At 35.1% G+C, this 16,737-nt stretch overlaps 1 protein-coding gene across 1 annotated transcript in view; it reads right to left on the bottom strand.

Moving 5' to 3' along the window:
• The window catches only part of LOC136027938 (uncharacterized), a gene marked incomplete in the record, with an annotated part of 271,934 nt that overhangs the window by 44,979 nt on the left and 210,218 nt on the right, over positions 1–16,737 (bottom strand). Inside the window, 1 exon segment of the mRNA XM_065705408.1 lies at positions 8,899–9,063. Within this exon segment, the coding sequence (XP_065561480.1) occupies positions 8,899–9,063 (165 nt within the window).

Raw genomic sequence — 16,737 nt, 5'->3', positions numbered from 1 at the left:
GCTATTATATCTTATATATTGTGGTAGTATGCGATTGTACATACCACGAGCCAAAATTACTTCATTTCCAGATAATAATACAGTTAAAGTGACAGCAAAGACTCTCAATGAACATACTGATAATGCTAATGAAAAATTAAAAGGACTGCATACATTCGTCTCTCTAAGTTGGTTTGCAATAAATACAACCAAAAACAAATTTTATGACATTCACTAGAATAGGGACATCACCTACCTTTTCTCCAGGATTGTTATAGGATTATTATATACAATGGAAATACTCTAGTGGAATTTCGAGAAACTTGATATCTAGGAATTGTAGTGGACAATAAACCTAGCTGGAAAAAACATAGTGATATGATTTCATGTAAAGTGCCAAGAGGTGCTGAGATGCTGCGCAAATTTAAATATTTTTTTCCCAACTAAGGTACTGCTTTCACTGTACCATTTGTTAGTATCGTCTTATGTTAATTATGCATGCATGATATGGACGAGTGATTTTTTCACAAAATCATAAGAGAGTACAGGCTCAGCAAAATAGAGCTGTTCGTATTATCGGAAATTATGACCAAGGAACTGATAGTATGCTAATTATATTTAAAAAGTTGAATTTATTAAATGTAGGTCAAATTAGAGATACACAGATAGGCATTTATTTTTCGTTGCTTGAATGACTTAAGACCTGAAGTTTTTAGAAGTTATTTTAAATATAATTTATTTTACCATCAGTCTATCTGATTAATGAGGTGAGGAATACAGCGCAATCGGGACATGTGACAAGACACATAGATCCGATAATTTGGAATGTATTCCCAGACTATTTAAGGGAGTCTGAGAGTTTTCCACAGCTTAAGCGCCGGTTAAAAATGCATTTTTTAAATGATAAATGATGAAGATGGTGAAGAGAAGCGTATTGAATGAAAGTGGGCTATCCAGAATATATATATATATATATATATATATATATATATATATATATATATATATATATATATATATATATATTTTGTGTTTAATGAGTTAGTATTATTGATGATTAAAGTAACATGAATGTAGTCGCTATTACAGGCTAGATCGGCCTTTTTGTGACTAATTGACATGTATATGATACAAAGGTTTTAAATAAAAATTTTCCTACCTACCTACCTATCTACCTACCTACCTTGAGTAAGGCATGCTTTATTTCATATGGAATAAACGATATTTTCAACTGTTTTAAGATCTTCAATACTTGTTGCATTTTTCACATGATACAAAGGTCCTCGAAAATAGAAGCACTTAGGATTAGCTATAAAATTCATGTTGTGAATTCGTCCAATGACAACCAATCGACGGATTCTTTGTTCTCATGTACTGGTATTTCCATTCCATCTATAATGTTCAGGTATTTTCCAATAATAAAGAAAATCCAGGTTTTTCAATTGTTTTGAGGTCTTGTTGTGTCAAAAATACGCTTCCAACAATAAGCCTTGTTGTAAATTTTTTACCAATTCTTCTTGGGTTTGGCTCCTATTTTGCAATACTTTATTAGACATAATAACTAAATAGTCGCCAGCAGGCTTCAGTGTGTGTAATGCAACGTCCTTCTACCTGGGTTTCTGCTTCATTGTAAACCATGGACCGTTTGTCTTCGACAATCTGTATTGAAGCATAATCATTTCCCTTGTATGTGTATTTATATAGACGCTTTCTCGGACCTATACTTAAAATATTTTCGACAATTATGTGAAATTTAAGCAAATAAGGATTATATGTAGCGAAATGACGATTATGATTAGTCTTTCTCTATTCATTTCATTGAATTCTGAGTAACAATGGCGCCCATACTTCGGTTTTTCAGCACCGGCTAGAGATGTGACTGAATTGTATTCCTTTGGAAAGCAATACAAACTGAAAAACCGAAGTGGCACTGGAAATTTCCATTTTTATTGGTCATGCAAATCACATGTGGATTTAAATTTCCACATGGATTATGAATCATTCACTTAAAGACCCATTCTCTTAATGATGTATCGTTGGAATTTGGAATTTCGGCTAAAAGTAAAATCAGCAATTTCAACTGGACTATGGATTCCATCCTGATGGTTCATAATCAATAGTAAATGCATATCGTTTACAAATATGCTGCCACGTTTCCAAATCAGTATTCCTTATTTATATCATTGATTTCATTGTCAAATTTAAGTTTTTACAATTCGAGTAATGAGATCGGGACGGAATTGAGGGGACTGTTCTATAATTGAGTGATAATTGAATTTAATACTTGCTGCTTCTTCAAATTCAGGCCAATCAGAATTATATCACAGTTTTAAGGAAGTCTGGGGGTACAAGGCAACAAACAATAGCCAGGGCGTCTTCATAATGCACAGCAGAGTAGTGTGTTGAACCGACGAGTGAAGACGGTCGTATTACTTTTTCGCCAACGAATTCGTTCTGTTTCGAGGCCAGGTGGTTGAGAAGTCGTATAACACCAATGTAGTTTTCAGCCATAATGGTTTTTTAGTTAAATTCAATCCAGTTAATATGATAATGCTCAACACGAATATTGGTATCGACAAGGTGCTGTTGGAAAAATCTTCCACCAAAATGCATTAAAACCAATCCGATGCTGGTCAGGTGTTATAGCTTGCACAGAAAGGCTTTTGGCATGTTCAGGTTAAAAAGTAATACGATGCCCTGCTAATTATAGCCATGTTATATGTCTGCAACTTACATAAGGTGATTGAAGAAGCAAACCCCTTGACTCTCCTGAAGTTTCGTCTGGAAACTTTACAGTGGTCGGGATTCTTTAAAATGAAAAGATTTTTGCCAAGCTGTTTTACAACTATTGAATTTGGTGGAAAACTATGGTCTCCCCATTAGTAGCTTTAGTGGCAGTAGTAATATTACCAATGGTAATAATAGTAGTAGTAGTTCAAATAGTAGGAGTTGCAGTAGAATTATTAGTTGCAGCCTTAGTTTTATTGGCAATAGTCGTAGTAAAAGTAAAAATAATAGTAGCAGTAATAGAAGCAGTTGTGTTGGGATGCAAATATTGACCTTTGGTTTGTTCAAAATTCCGAACAACAAGCCCTGTAAGTTTCTACTTCATACACCAAATTATTCCTAAGATATTATTGATAAATCCTTTTTAGAACCTGTATACAGACGGCGTGCTGTGATTCAGTCCACCTCCCCCCTTAACATACCCCAAGAATGTGATTTTGATACCCTTAGGCATAGCTGCAATAGTAGTCACAGTAAAGAATTATTAGTAGTTGTATTAACTTGTTTCCTTTTGGTCTGTTGAACATTCTTCTCATCAAGTCCTGGAAATTTAAACTTAACACAATTCGCTGTTACTATGACACTGCTGATATAATCTTTTAATAACCCGTAAATTTACATACCTCTTGAAATTATTGCTTATAGTCTTATTTGCAATATAAGTAGTAGTTGAATTAGCAGCAGTAGTACTAGTAGTAGTAAATGTAACAGTAGTAGTAGCATTAGTAGAAGTGTATATTACGTTTTGGTCAAATGATCTTCCCCTTAAGGATGTTTCTGAAAGTTCCAACATAATACCCACATCCATTCTTGAGCAACACTCCTTGGAAAATGTACATGTATATTATGTATTTTGATTTAGTTCAATTTCCCCCTCAATGTTGTAAATGTAGTAGTGTGGTATTAGCAGTAGTAATGGTATTAGTATTAGTGGTGTTAACGGTAATAGTACTAGAAGTAGTAGTAGTAGCGTGCTAATATCGTCATTTTGGTCAATTGATCATATGACTTTTCATATCCTGAACGTTTCAAATCAATTTACTCAGTCTTTCCTTATTTAAGCCCTTTTCAAAACCTGTACACAAACAACCTGTTTTGAGTTAGTTCAAAACTCCCCTCTCAGCATTCTCTGAAAAGATTATCTAAATGCCATTCGTCTTTTTGGAAAGTAAAGTTTATATATGCATACATTTCTCAATAGTATATACTGTATGTTAACAATGAACGAATTGCTCAACTTACAGCCTTTGCCCTGAGGACCGTGGGAAGGTTGACATCCCCAAAGACATAATTACTAGATCTTTCAATAATGTTAAACAAAATAGCTCTCTTAAAAGTAAGAATGTATGTGCTTTGGGGAATGATGGGATTGGATCGGGAGGGGCTGGTTGCCTTCCAATCACTATTGACTCTTAAAAAGGACACAAGAATTATGAACTTCATGGATGAAATAATTTTATAAGAACAATGCGTAAAGTTGATGCTGTCTCAGGGAAGAAGGTTAGGCCCGCATATGGGAATATTGGTGAAAAGCTTTATGTTTTATAAAGAGGAGAAGAGGCTTGTACAAGAATTATCAGAGTGAAAGATTTTATGAAAACAAAAGGAGTGCAATGAAAGTGGAAAAAAAACATTGAAATACTAACTTAAATAACTAAGGAGGTGTGACGTGGAGGCGTTAAATAAAATTTTTAAGGATCTGGACGATGCAGCTAGACGACATAATAGTAAATATTGTAGTGGCATATTAGTAAATTGAGAGGGAGCACTCAATTTGGACTTATCCAAGTTAAAGATAGGAATTGGGCCACAACTAGTGTTAAGAGAAGAGTTAAAGAGAGATGGGCAGAACATTTTGAGAATATGTTAAGCCGAGATAGAGTCACAGGAAAAGATATAGTGGAAAGTGAAAAAGTTTGTGATTCCTTGGATGTGAATGAAGATTTCTTTGGTGAGAAAGAATTAGCGACAGTAATAAAATGATTAAAAAATGATAAGGCTCCAGGTGCTGATAATATTGTAAATGAGTTTCTTAAATATGGCCGTTCTGAGTTTAGAAATAAGTTACTGATGATTATGAATATGATTTTTAAAAATGGGAAGTACCTAGTGATTTTAGGAAAAGCTTAATTAAGCTTAATTTAAGTAGTTATCGAGGAATTAGTCTGGTCTCTGTAGGTAGAAAACTAGTTAGCAATATGATACTTTTAGACTGAGAGATGCAGTAGACAAAGTTTTAAGAGAAGAACAGTAAGGTTTGGAAAAGGTGGAAGATGTGTCGACCAAATTTTCACTCTTAGGTTAATAGTTCATGTGTGCCTGAGTTATGAAACACCTTTGGTCATCAGTTTTATAGGTTATGAGCAAGCGTTCGATTCTGTTGATAGAAGAGCTTTAGAAAAGGTTTAATCCTTGTATGGTATACCAAAAAGATACATTAAAGTGATTATTGCTATATACGAGAATAACACTGCTGTGGTTAAGGTAGAAAATGATGTTGGCAGCTGGTTTGTATCAAATGATATCACAAAAACAAGTTTTTCAAGTGAAAGTAAGGAGCAACATCAAAAATTTTAACGAAGAGAAATCATTATGTTTATGAAGGAGATTGCTCCCTCCTCAACACCTTGCTCTTCATGCTGAGGTTTTTTAGCACTTTAAAAAAAAAACTTCCTAGTGTCGTAATTAAACGACCCTTGTGTTTCGGGAGTCGTTCTTAAGCAATTGGGACAAAATTCAACCTTTAGCGTAAAGATCAAGGTGTTGAGAAGGGGACAAAACCCTTCATAAAAGTTGCAATTTCTGCTCGTTTTAGGTTTTAATGTTGCTCCTTACTTTTAGTTGAAAAAAATTGTTTTCTTATATTTAATTTCTGATTGTTTTAAAGTAACGCCAGGAAATCTTCCCCCCCCCTCCACGGAGAAATCCCCCTTCCCAAGGAAAATTCCTCTAGACAATTCATTCCTGGTGAAAATTCACACTGGACAATCACCCTTATCAACTCCACGTGTAACATTGAGACGTAAAAGAGAAAGCAAGAGTTTTATATAGGAATTCCTGCCCATTCCCCCAGTGTATAATCTCCCCTGACAAGTTTCCCCCTGGAAACTTCTCTCCTCATAGAAAATTCCCCCATGGATAGACCACCAGCAAAAAGTTTGCCCGCCCTCCGCACCTAAGAATGTATACATGCTCAAAAATAACAAATACTATATGTAAAAAAGGGCGAATTGTATGACTTAAATACCTTATCCATGGGACTGTGGGGGAGGGAGGGGTAATGTTATATCCAAAGTCTTCGTTATTGGGCCTTTCAACTATGATAAGCAAAATAGCATTCTCAAAATTTTGATCGGATGACTTTGGGAAAAAAGGGGTGGGGTCGGGTCCAGGTTATCCTCCACTCTTTTTGGTCACTTAAATGGGCACTAGAACTTTTAATTTCCATTTAAATGAGCACTCTCACAATATTCTAGGACCACTGGGTCGATACGATCACCCCTGGAAAAAACGCAAAAAAAACAAACAAACAAACAAGCATCCGTAATCGTTCTTCTGGCAAAAAAATACAAATTCCACGTTTTTGCGGAAAAGAGCTTGCATCTACAACGGTAGAGTTTTCTGATATTCTTAATCTGAGGGTGTGATTTTCATTAAGATTCTAATAGTTTTAGAGAGTGTTTTCCCCTTTTTACAAAAATCAGGCAAATTTCCTCAGGCTCATAGCCTTTAATTGGTAAGATTAAACTTAATGAAACTTATATATTTAAAGTTAGTATAATAAGCTAATTCTTTTGATATATCTATAGTTATCAAATTTCCGTTTTTTAGGGTTTTGGTAACTATTGAGCCGGGTTGCTCAATAGTTACAGTTCGTTAACACGAACTGCTTTATCAGGAAACAAGCAGGACTGTATTTTATCCACCATTTTGATGGTGGATAAAATTCCTATGATCAAATTGAAGAATTTGAACCATTTGAACCATCTTGATGGATTTTATCTTAAGAGACGCAAGAAAGGCAATGGGAAACCACGGAATCAAATGGAGAAGAAAAACTTTCCTGGACTTAGATTAAGCTGATGATTCAAGCATCCTAGATGAAAGTGTCAGCAAAATGAATGAACTTTTAGAGGTATTGCGAGTTCAAGATGATAGAATACGTTTGAAAATAAAAGTTAAGTAGACTAAGTCATTGAGGTTAGGAAAAGGTGAAGATGAAACGGTGACGTTGGGTAATGAAAAAATTAATCAGGTGAATTGCTTAACTTATTTTGTTAATGTTATTAACGAAGACAGTGGGAGCAGCGGAGTTGTTAGAATGGCTCAGGGTGTGTTTTTCACAGTGGTCAAATATGGCTCTGAAACTTGGGCGCTCCAAAAATCGGATGAAGGTTTCCTAGATGTTTTCCAGAGAAACTGCCTACTGATTGTTCTGGGTACCTGGCTGACTGGCCGTATTTAAAACAGTAGCCTGTACGAAAAGTGTGGTTCAATTCCACTTTCTAGGGCTATTATAAGAGAAAGGTAGAGATGGCTAGGGCACGTTTTGAGGATGAAGAATGACAGATTGCCAAATATTGTCCTTTTCGACCAGCCGTCTAGGGCTAAATGGAAATCCGCGGTTGGGCTGGAAGGATGTCATAAAGAATTATTTAAAGGAAATGGGAACTTCCCAGAGGGTGTAAATAGGGAGGCTCTGAATGGATTGAGCTGGAGGAGGAGCGTGCGTAGCTGTGGTGGCCCTAGGTGCTTGGTGCTGCGGTGAGTTGTTAGCAGCATTAGTATTAGTAGCAGATGTTTATAGGTACAAATGTTCCATACGGGACCTCCTATGCCCCGAGGTATTGCTTATAATCGTTTCCCCTGGGCTCGGGGGGTTATGAACACCATGGTGGCATTTTAGTATGTTCTTTAGGCAATTTTCAACCAAGCGAATATCTCATAATTTCAATGACTTTTGACTCGGTAAAAGAGGGTTTCGGGGGGTAGGGGGAGGGTCGAATGAGCCTCTTCTAAATTTTATACAACCTTTCCTTCCATTACAACCTTATAAGCCCCCGGGGCATAGATTAAAACCCTTGCTTTCTGACTCTCGGGGGTTTTGTCAGCCCGGAACGCCTTGTTATGTGATCTCTGGAATCTTTTTTCTTAAAAAAAAATGGGGTACTTGGATGATAGAACCCCTACCTCTCAAGTTGTTCATTCATTGACGCATTATAGAACGTTTTTTTTTTTTTTCGTTACTTTCTTTGAGCTTAGCGTGAAACAAGACACAGAGAAATAGGTAGGGGTATATCGTACAAGTACCAAAAGGGTTGTCTCAAAATTTCTATCAGTTGCATTTGAGGGAAAGAGAACGTGGCGGGTGAAAGGCTTAGTTATGTCTCTGATCACCTTGGCTCTCAAAAAGGCACTAGAGCTTATAATTACCAGCCCAAAAAGCCATCTCCTTAGCTTATATGACCACCCCTTCCAAGAAACTTTTACATGTGCGCAGGGCACAACCTTTTTTCCAGAGGAATACATGGGGGTTTTCACCCCCCTAAATATAATTACTGGACGTTTCAAATATGCTGAAAAAAATAGTTACCTCAAAAATTTTATTGGATGTGTTTGGGGAAATGATGGGGATGGGGAACAATTTGCCCTTCAATGACTTTCGACTATTCAAAAGGACACTTGAACTTTCAATTTCCAATCGAATGAGCCCCTTTCGAAGTTTCTACGACTACCTGTTCTATACGAATGGACGTGGTTCAAAATAAATAAAAAACAATAAAAAACAATAATAATGATACATTGTGCCCACATCGCTTTTTACGTATGAAGCGCTATCTCGCTGCCAATGATAAATTGAATGCAGTAAAAGATATTTGCTGAATCATGTAATGTCTTAACGGTAATATCACCTTATTTATCTTATATCCTTTCACGCTTTGTGCATGGAGAAAAAAATATTTTGAAATACGGATCTTAAAATTTACCAATCAAAAGATATGTAAATTATCCCGGTATTAAAAAACAAGCAATAAAGTGTAAAGCTAAAAACTATAAAATCTAAACAAGAAACAAGAGGCAATATTCAAGACAAGAAAAAAACAGACTATACGAAAAACAAGGAACAAATACCTTAGAATTGACAAGAGCTCTATTATAATATACTTTAGAGTTTGTAAGCTTATTATCTGGGTCGATGGCTAGTGTCTTTGTATAGATGGCGAGAGCTTCTTTTAATTTGCCTTGCTTAAATGCTAAATTTCCTTCCTCTTTCTGCGTCTTCAGTTGCTTTGCCTTCTAAAAAAAAAAAAATTAACCATTTTGCTAAATTTTAAACGATATAAATTCGACTATAAAATATATATATATATATATATATATATATATATATATATATATATATATATATATATATATATATATATATATATATATATATATATATAAATATATATATTATATATACATATATATATATATATATATATATATATATATATATATATATATATATATATATATATATATATATATTTATATATATACATATATATCTAGTATATATATATACATATATACTAGACCCTAAGCGTCTAAGCGTATATATATACATATATATATATATGTATATATATATATATATATATATATATATATATATATATATATATATAAAAAAAAAAATATATATATATATATATATATATATATATATATATATATATATATATATATATATATATATATATATATATATATATATATATATATATATATATATATATTTATATATATATATATATATATATATATATATATATATATATATATATATATATATATATATATATATATATATATATATATATATATATATATATATATATATATATATATATATATATATATATATATATATATATATATATATATATATAACAATCGTTTCCCAATTGCAACATCTTTTCCACAAAAATAATAATTTAGTGCGTCTGTTCAAAACAGCCATCGATTTGATGCCTATTGATACGCATAAAATTGTTATTTCCGCTGACAAAACGCCTCCTGGCCAACATGTGCGTAGATACAATGCTCCAACTATCGACGAAGTGGCAATCGTTATGGTCGGTGATCAGTTTTTACCTCGAGATATTGTTCTTCATAAGCGAAACGCTCAGTTGGTAAGAATTGCTGAAACTCATCGATGCTAAGATGCCCTACAATATCCTATCATTTTTTTGGATGGAGCCGACGGCTATCACTTTAATATTAAGTTGATAAATCCAGCCACTAACAAAGAAATGAATAAGAAATGCAGTGCAGTGCATTATTATTCCTATAGACTAATGATTCGGCAGGATGAAGACAATTATACTTTAAAATGCCGTCAATTGTTTCAACAATACGTCGTTGATATGTATGCAAAAATTGAATCAGAACGTTTGCTATTTATCCGTCTGAATCAGACCAAGCTCCGCTCTTAACAATACATTCATTTGCGAGATGCAGTTTTAAATGACGGTAATACCACAATTGTTGGAAGATTAACGATTTTACCTTCGTAATATAATGGCAGTCCCCGTCATATGCATGAATGTGCTCAAAATGCTATTGAGTTTGTTCGTCTCTATGGTCGTCCAGATTTATTTATTACATTTTCATTTAATCAATCTTGGGACGAGATACAGCAGCTTTTACTTCAAGGACAAACGGCGGTTCATAGACATGACATTACGGCCCGTGTCTTCCGGCAAAAGTTGAAATCACTGATAAACTACATATTAAAACTTGAAGTGTTTTGGTCAGTGCGATGCTGGATGTACTCAGTGGAATGACAAAAACGATGATTGCCACACGCACATTTACTAATCTGGCTACATTATAAAATTACTTCTAACGAAATTGATGATGTGATTTCCGCTGAAATACCTGATGAAAATGTCGATAAGGGGTTATATGATATTATTGTAAAAATATGATACATGGACCTTGTGGTGCACTGAACGAAAATATACCATGCATGACCAAAGGAAGGTGCACAAAGCAATATCTTCGACTTTTAGTACCCAACACAATTACTGGCAATGATAGTTACGCACAAAATAGAAGAAGATGTACTGTAGATGGTGGTAAAACAGCAATAATAAAGAAGCGTAACGGTACCACCATCGAAATATATAGTAAATTTCATGTAGATAGTTTGGTTTGATGGTGAATAGTAAACATAATTAATATCCAAATTGCTCATCATGCTCTTCATGATACGTATTTAAAAGATCATGAAGATGTGATTTTAAAAGATATGATTTTAAATCATATTTAAAAGATCATATTAAATATGTATCATGAAGAGCATGATGAGCAATTTGGATATATTATTAATTATGTTTACTATTCACCATCAAACCAAACTATCTACATTAAATTTACTATATATTTCTGTACAACTGGGCTTATAAACTTGAATCTTTTAGAGTACGTTCCATCGATCATGGTTAGTCTAGATATGTGCACCTGGAGGAGGGCTTCAGGAAGAAGTTTCTCAACTATTGTCGCTTTTTTTGTCTCTGATTGAACAGAAAGTTTTAATGGAAGATAGCATCAGTCACGGAAACCAATATACAAAAAAAGACAAAAAGTTCTAGATAGATGGGGTGAAGTCCTAAAATAAAATATAAAATCCGAAAAATATAAATATATATATATATATATATATATATATATATATATATAAATTTATAATTAATAATATAAATATAATATATATATATATATATATATATATATATATATATATATATATATATATATACTAGCTGTTGGGGTGGCGCTTCGCGCCACCCCAACACCTAGTTGGTGGGGGCGCTTCGCGCCCCCCCAAGCCCCCCCGCGCGCGTAAGTCGTTACGCGCCATATTAGTTACGCGCCATTTTAGTTGTGTCCCTATGTCCCACCTGTGAATATAGATATATATATATATATATATATATATATATATATATATATATATATATATATATATATATATATATATATATATATATATATATATATATATATATATATGTTTTTAACTACGTAAAACTTGCGAATATACAACATTCTTTGCTGTCCCATTATCTGTGCATATAAATAGATTGTCAGGTTTACCGACTCTTGAACATGCAACATATAATGGTCAATGGGAAAACAATCCGTATTCAGATCTATACCTCATGATTCTAATGATTGCCCTTGAGCTTTGTTGATGGTGATTGCTAGTCGACCATTCCCTGAGTCGCCATCGTCATTTATATATCCCCCTGTGCACCCCGGCGTCCCCTTTGTAGTTATGTCCCTGTGTCCCGGTCGTCATTTATATTCCCTGTGTCCCGGTCGTCATTTGTGTCCCGGTGTCCCAGTCTGATTTCTCTTTGAGTGTCCCGGGCGTCATTTATATTCCTTGTGTCCCGGTGTCCCGGTCGTCATTTATATCCCCCTGTGCCCCCCGACGTCCCCGGTGTAGTTGTGTCATTTATATTCCCTGTGTCCCGGTCGTCATCCCGGTATACATTCGTTTTTGAATTGGTATATGATGAAATAAATTTTTAATTTTTTCCCTTTTATTCCTTTTAGTTTTTTTTTATTGGTTTTGACCTTTTTTTAGGTTTTTTAGTTTTTTTTCTTTTTTCTTTTTAGTTTTTTTTGAAGTTTTTATCTTTTTAGTTTTTTTATTTTTATTTATATTTTTTTAGTTTTCTTTTTCTCCTTTATTTTTCAGTTTTTTTCCTTTTTTTAGTTTTTTTTTCTTTTTAGTTCTTTTAGTTTTTACCTTTTTTAGTTTTTTTTAGTTTTTTAGATGAAATTTTTTTTAGTTTTATTCCTTTTTTTCTTTTCAGTTTTTTATTGGTTTTTACGATTTGAACCTGGGACCTTCATTCTCCGTTCTGACACCTTCTCTCACCGAGTGACTACTCCAGCATGTTCATTTTGGTGTTTTAAATGGTATATTATTAACCAAATTAATGTGTTTTACAATATACTAAGCATCGTCATAACAAAAATGACGACAACTAATTTCATGACGTCAGTCAACACAGAAATTAAGTTCTGAAATTAAGTCATGAAATTAGTTGCCGTCATTTTTGCTTTGACGGTGACGTCATTCAAGTTATATAAGACATATGTTCACGTAGAAATCTATTAATGTTTAAGTTTACAATGACTGATGAAGATGCTCAAAGAGTCTATGCCAAAAAACTTGCTGCTGATAGAGAAAGTCAGAAAAGAAAGCGTGCCGAGGAACTATCAGCAGCAAGTTTTTTGGCATAGACTCTTTGAGCATCTTCATCAGTCATTGTAAACTTCATGACAACTAATTTCATGACGTCAGCCGACACAGAAACATGACGTCACCTGATCCACAGATCCACAGACAGACAGACAACTTATTTATATATATATATATATATATATATATATATATATATATATATATATATATATATATATATATATATATATATATATATATATATATATATATATATAAGGGTTTCGATTAAAATATAATATTTAGTATAAATCCTACAATGACAGAAGAAACAGTCGAGGAATCAAATCGTCCGAGAAATTTTAGCAAAAATTCTACAATGGCAGAAGAAACAGCCGAGGAAGCTGCTCAAAAAATTTATGCCAAAAGGCTTGCGGTTAAAAGTAACAAAAGAAAGCGTGCCGAAGAATCACAAGAACAACGTGAAAACAGGCTTGCGTCTCAAAGAGAAATTACCGAAAATTCGTGCCGAGGAATCACAAGAACAACGTGAAAACAAGGCTCGCGGCTCAAAGAGATAATGCGAAAAGAAAACGTGCCGACGAATCACAAGAACAACGTGAAAACAGGCTTGAGGCTCAAAGAGATAGTGCCAAAAGAAAGCGTGCCGAGGAATCACAAGAACAACGTGAAAACAAGGCTCGCGGCTCAAAGAGATAATGCCAAAAGAAAACGTGCCGACGAATCACAAGAACAACGTGAAAACAGGCTTGAGGCTCAAAGAGATAGTGCCAAAAGAAAGCGTGCCGAGGAACGTGAAAATTATTGCCTGGCATTCAGGTAGAGCCCAGTTGATGATTATAGCTTGAGTAGATGTGTTCCAGTCGGGACTGTGTCTAAAATTTGTCCCTAATGCAAGACTTTGAAAATTAATGGTGAAACAATGGGAATGTGTTGCACCTAAGGAAAAGTTAAACTTCCTCATTTGGTTGCACCACCAGAGCCATTGAAGACTTTGCTTGCTGGAACACGTCAGAATCTAAGCGTTTTTTATCACATATCAGAAAATATAACTCATGTTTCCAAATGACGTCGTTTGGTGCCCAAATTGAAAATCCAGATCAATTTATGCCTACTTTCAAAGTAAAAGGGCAAATATATCATAGAGCAGGGTCCCTACTACCATTCCAGGCGAGAATCATAGATTTTTACGATTGTACTTCATCAGTGATAGAAATTCTGAATTGAATGCACGTTGCGAAATTTCTCCCGACGTTGAAAGGACAATCGTTTCCCAATTGCAACATCTTTTCCAAGAAAATAATAATTTAGTGCGTCTGTTCAAAACAGCCATCGATTTGATACCTACTCATATGCATAAAATTGTTATTTCCACTGACAAAACGCCTCCTGGCCAACATGTGCGTAGATACAATGCTCCAACTATCGACGAAGTGGCAATCGTTATGGTCGGTGATCAGTTTTAACCTCGAGGTATTATTCTTCATAAGCGAAACGCTCTGTTGGTAAAGATTGCTGAAACTAATCGATAATACAATGCCCTACAATATCCTATCGTGTTTTGGAATGGAGCCGACGGTTATAACTTTAATAATAAATTGATAGATCCATCCAATAACAAACAAACGGAGAAGAAATGCGGCGCAATGATTTATTATTCCTATAAACTAATGATTTGTCAAAATGAAGAAAATTATATTTTAAAATGGCGTCAATTGTTTCATCAATACATTGTTGATATGTATGCAAAGATTGAATCGGAATGTTTGGCATTTATCTGTCTGAATCAGACCAAGCTCCGCTCTGAACAATACATTCATTTGCGAGATGCAGTTTTAACTGACGGTAATTCCACTAACGTTGGAAGAATAACGATTTTACCTTCGTCATATGCTGACAGTCCCCGTCATATGCATAAATATGCTCAAGATGCTATTGCGTATGTTCGTCTCTTTGGTCGGCCAGATTTATTTATTACGTTTACATGTAATCAATCTTGGGACGGGATACGGTAGCTTCTACTTCATGGGCAATCGGTGGATCATACACATTACATTACGGCCCGTGTCTTCCGGCAGAAGTTGAAATCACTGATAAACTACATAGTAAAACTTAAAATGTTTGGGTCAGTGCGATGCTGGATGTACTCAGTGGAATGGCAAAAACGAGGATTCCCACACGCTCATATTTTAATGTGGCAACATGATAAAATTACTTCTAATGATTTTGACGATGTGGTCTCCACTGAAATACCTGATGAAAATGTCGATAAGTGCTTATATGATATCGTGGTAAAAAATATGATTCATGGACCTTGCGGTGCACTGAATGAAAAATCACCATGCATGGCTAAAGGAAGGTGCACAAAGCAATATCCTCGACTTTTAGTACCCAACACAATTTCCGGCAATGATGATTACCCACTATATAGAAGAAGATCTACTGAAGTTGGCGGTAAAACAGCAATAATGAAGAAGCATAACGGTACCACCATCGAAGTAGATACCCAGTGTGTTGTTCCAAATTCATCTTTGTTATCAAAAACATTTAATGTACACATAAATGTTGAATACTGTAACTCCGTAAAGGCAATCAAATACATTTGTAGATACGTCAACAAAGGCAGCGACATGGTAGTTTTTGGCTTGCGATCCGAAATCAGTGATATCGATGAAATCGTACAATATCAGGCTGGAAGATTCTTTCATTTCCGATACATGAACAAAGTCCAGCTGTTGTTCACTTTGCGGTACATTTACAGAATGGACAACGGTTGGAATCCAACCCACCAACAGCTAGTATTTATATAAAAATAGGTTGTCTGTGTGTGTGTGGGGGTGTCTGTCGAGTGACGCCATGTTTGTGTATTCACTGACGTCATGTTTTCGACTGACGAAATTACAGACCGGGACATCGGGACACAAATGAGGACCGAGACATAGGGAATATAAATGACGACCGGGACACTCAAAGAGAAAGCGACCGGGACACAAGGAATGTTCGATTAGCAATCACCATCAACAAAGCACCGGGACACAAATGACGACCGCGACACAGGGAATATAAATGACGACCAGGACACTCAAAGAGAAATTACAGACCGGGACACCGGAACACAAATGACTACCGGGACAAAAATGACGACCGGGACACCGAGACACATGGAATATAAATGACGACCGCGACACTCAAAGATAAATTACAGACTGAGACACCAGGACACAAATGACGACCGGGACACAGGGAAACAGCAACAACGGGGACGCCGGGGGGCACAGGGGGATATATAAATGACGACGGGGACACAGGGAATGTTCGATTAGCAATCACCATCAACAAGGCTTAAGGGCAATCATTAGAATAAGGAGGTATAGATCTGAATACAGATTGTTTTTCCCATGGACAATTATATGTTTGACGACCGGGACACTCAAAGAGAAAGCAACCGGGACACAAGGAATGTTCGATTAGCAATCACCATCAACAAAGCACCGGGACAAAGGGAATATAAATGACGACCGGGACAAAAATGACGACCGGGACAAAAATGACGACCGGGACACAGGGAATATAAATGACGACCACGACACTCAAAGAGAAATTACAGACTGGGCCACCGGGACACAAATGACGACCGGGACACAGGGATACAACAACAACGGGGACGCCGGGGGGCACAGGGGGATATATAAATGACG

The sequence above is a fragment of the Artemia franciscana genome, chromosome 6 (assembly GCF_032884065.1).
Source record: "Artemia franciscana chromosome 6, ASM3288406v1, whole genome shotgun sequence".
Classification (NCBI taxonomy): Eukaryota; Metazoa; Arthropoda; class Branchiopoda; order Anostraca; family Artemiidae; genus Artemia; species Artemia franciscana.
The sequence above is the reverse complement of the archived record's forward strand: the minus strand, read 5'-3'. Positions and strand labels throughout refer to the sequence as shown.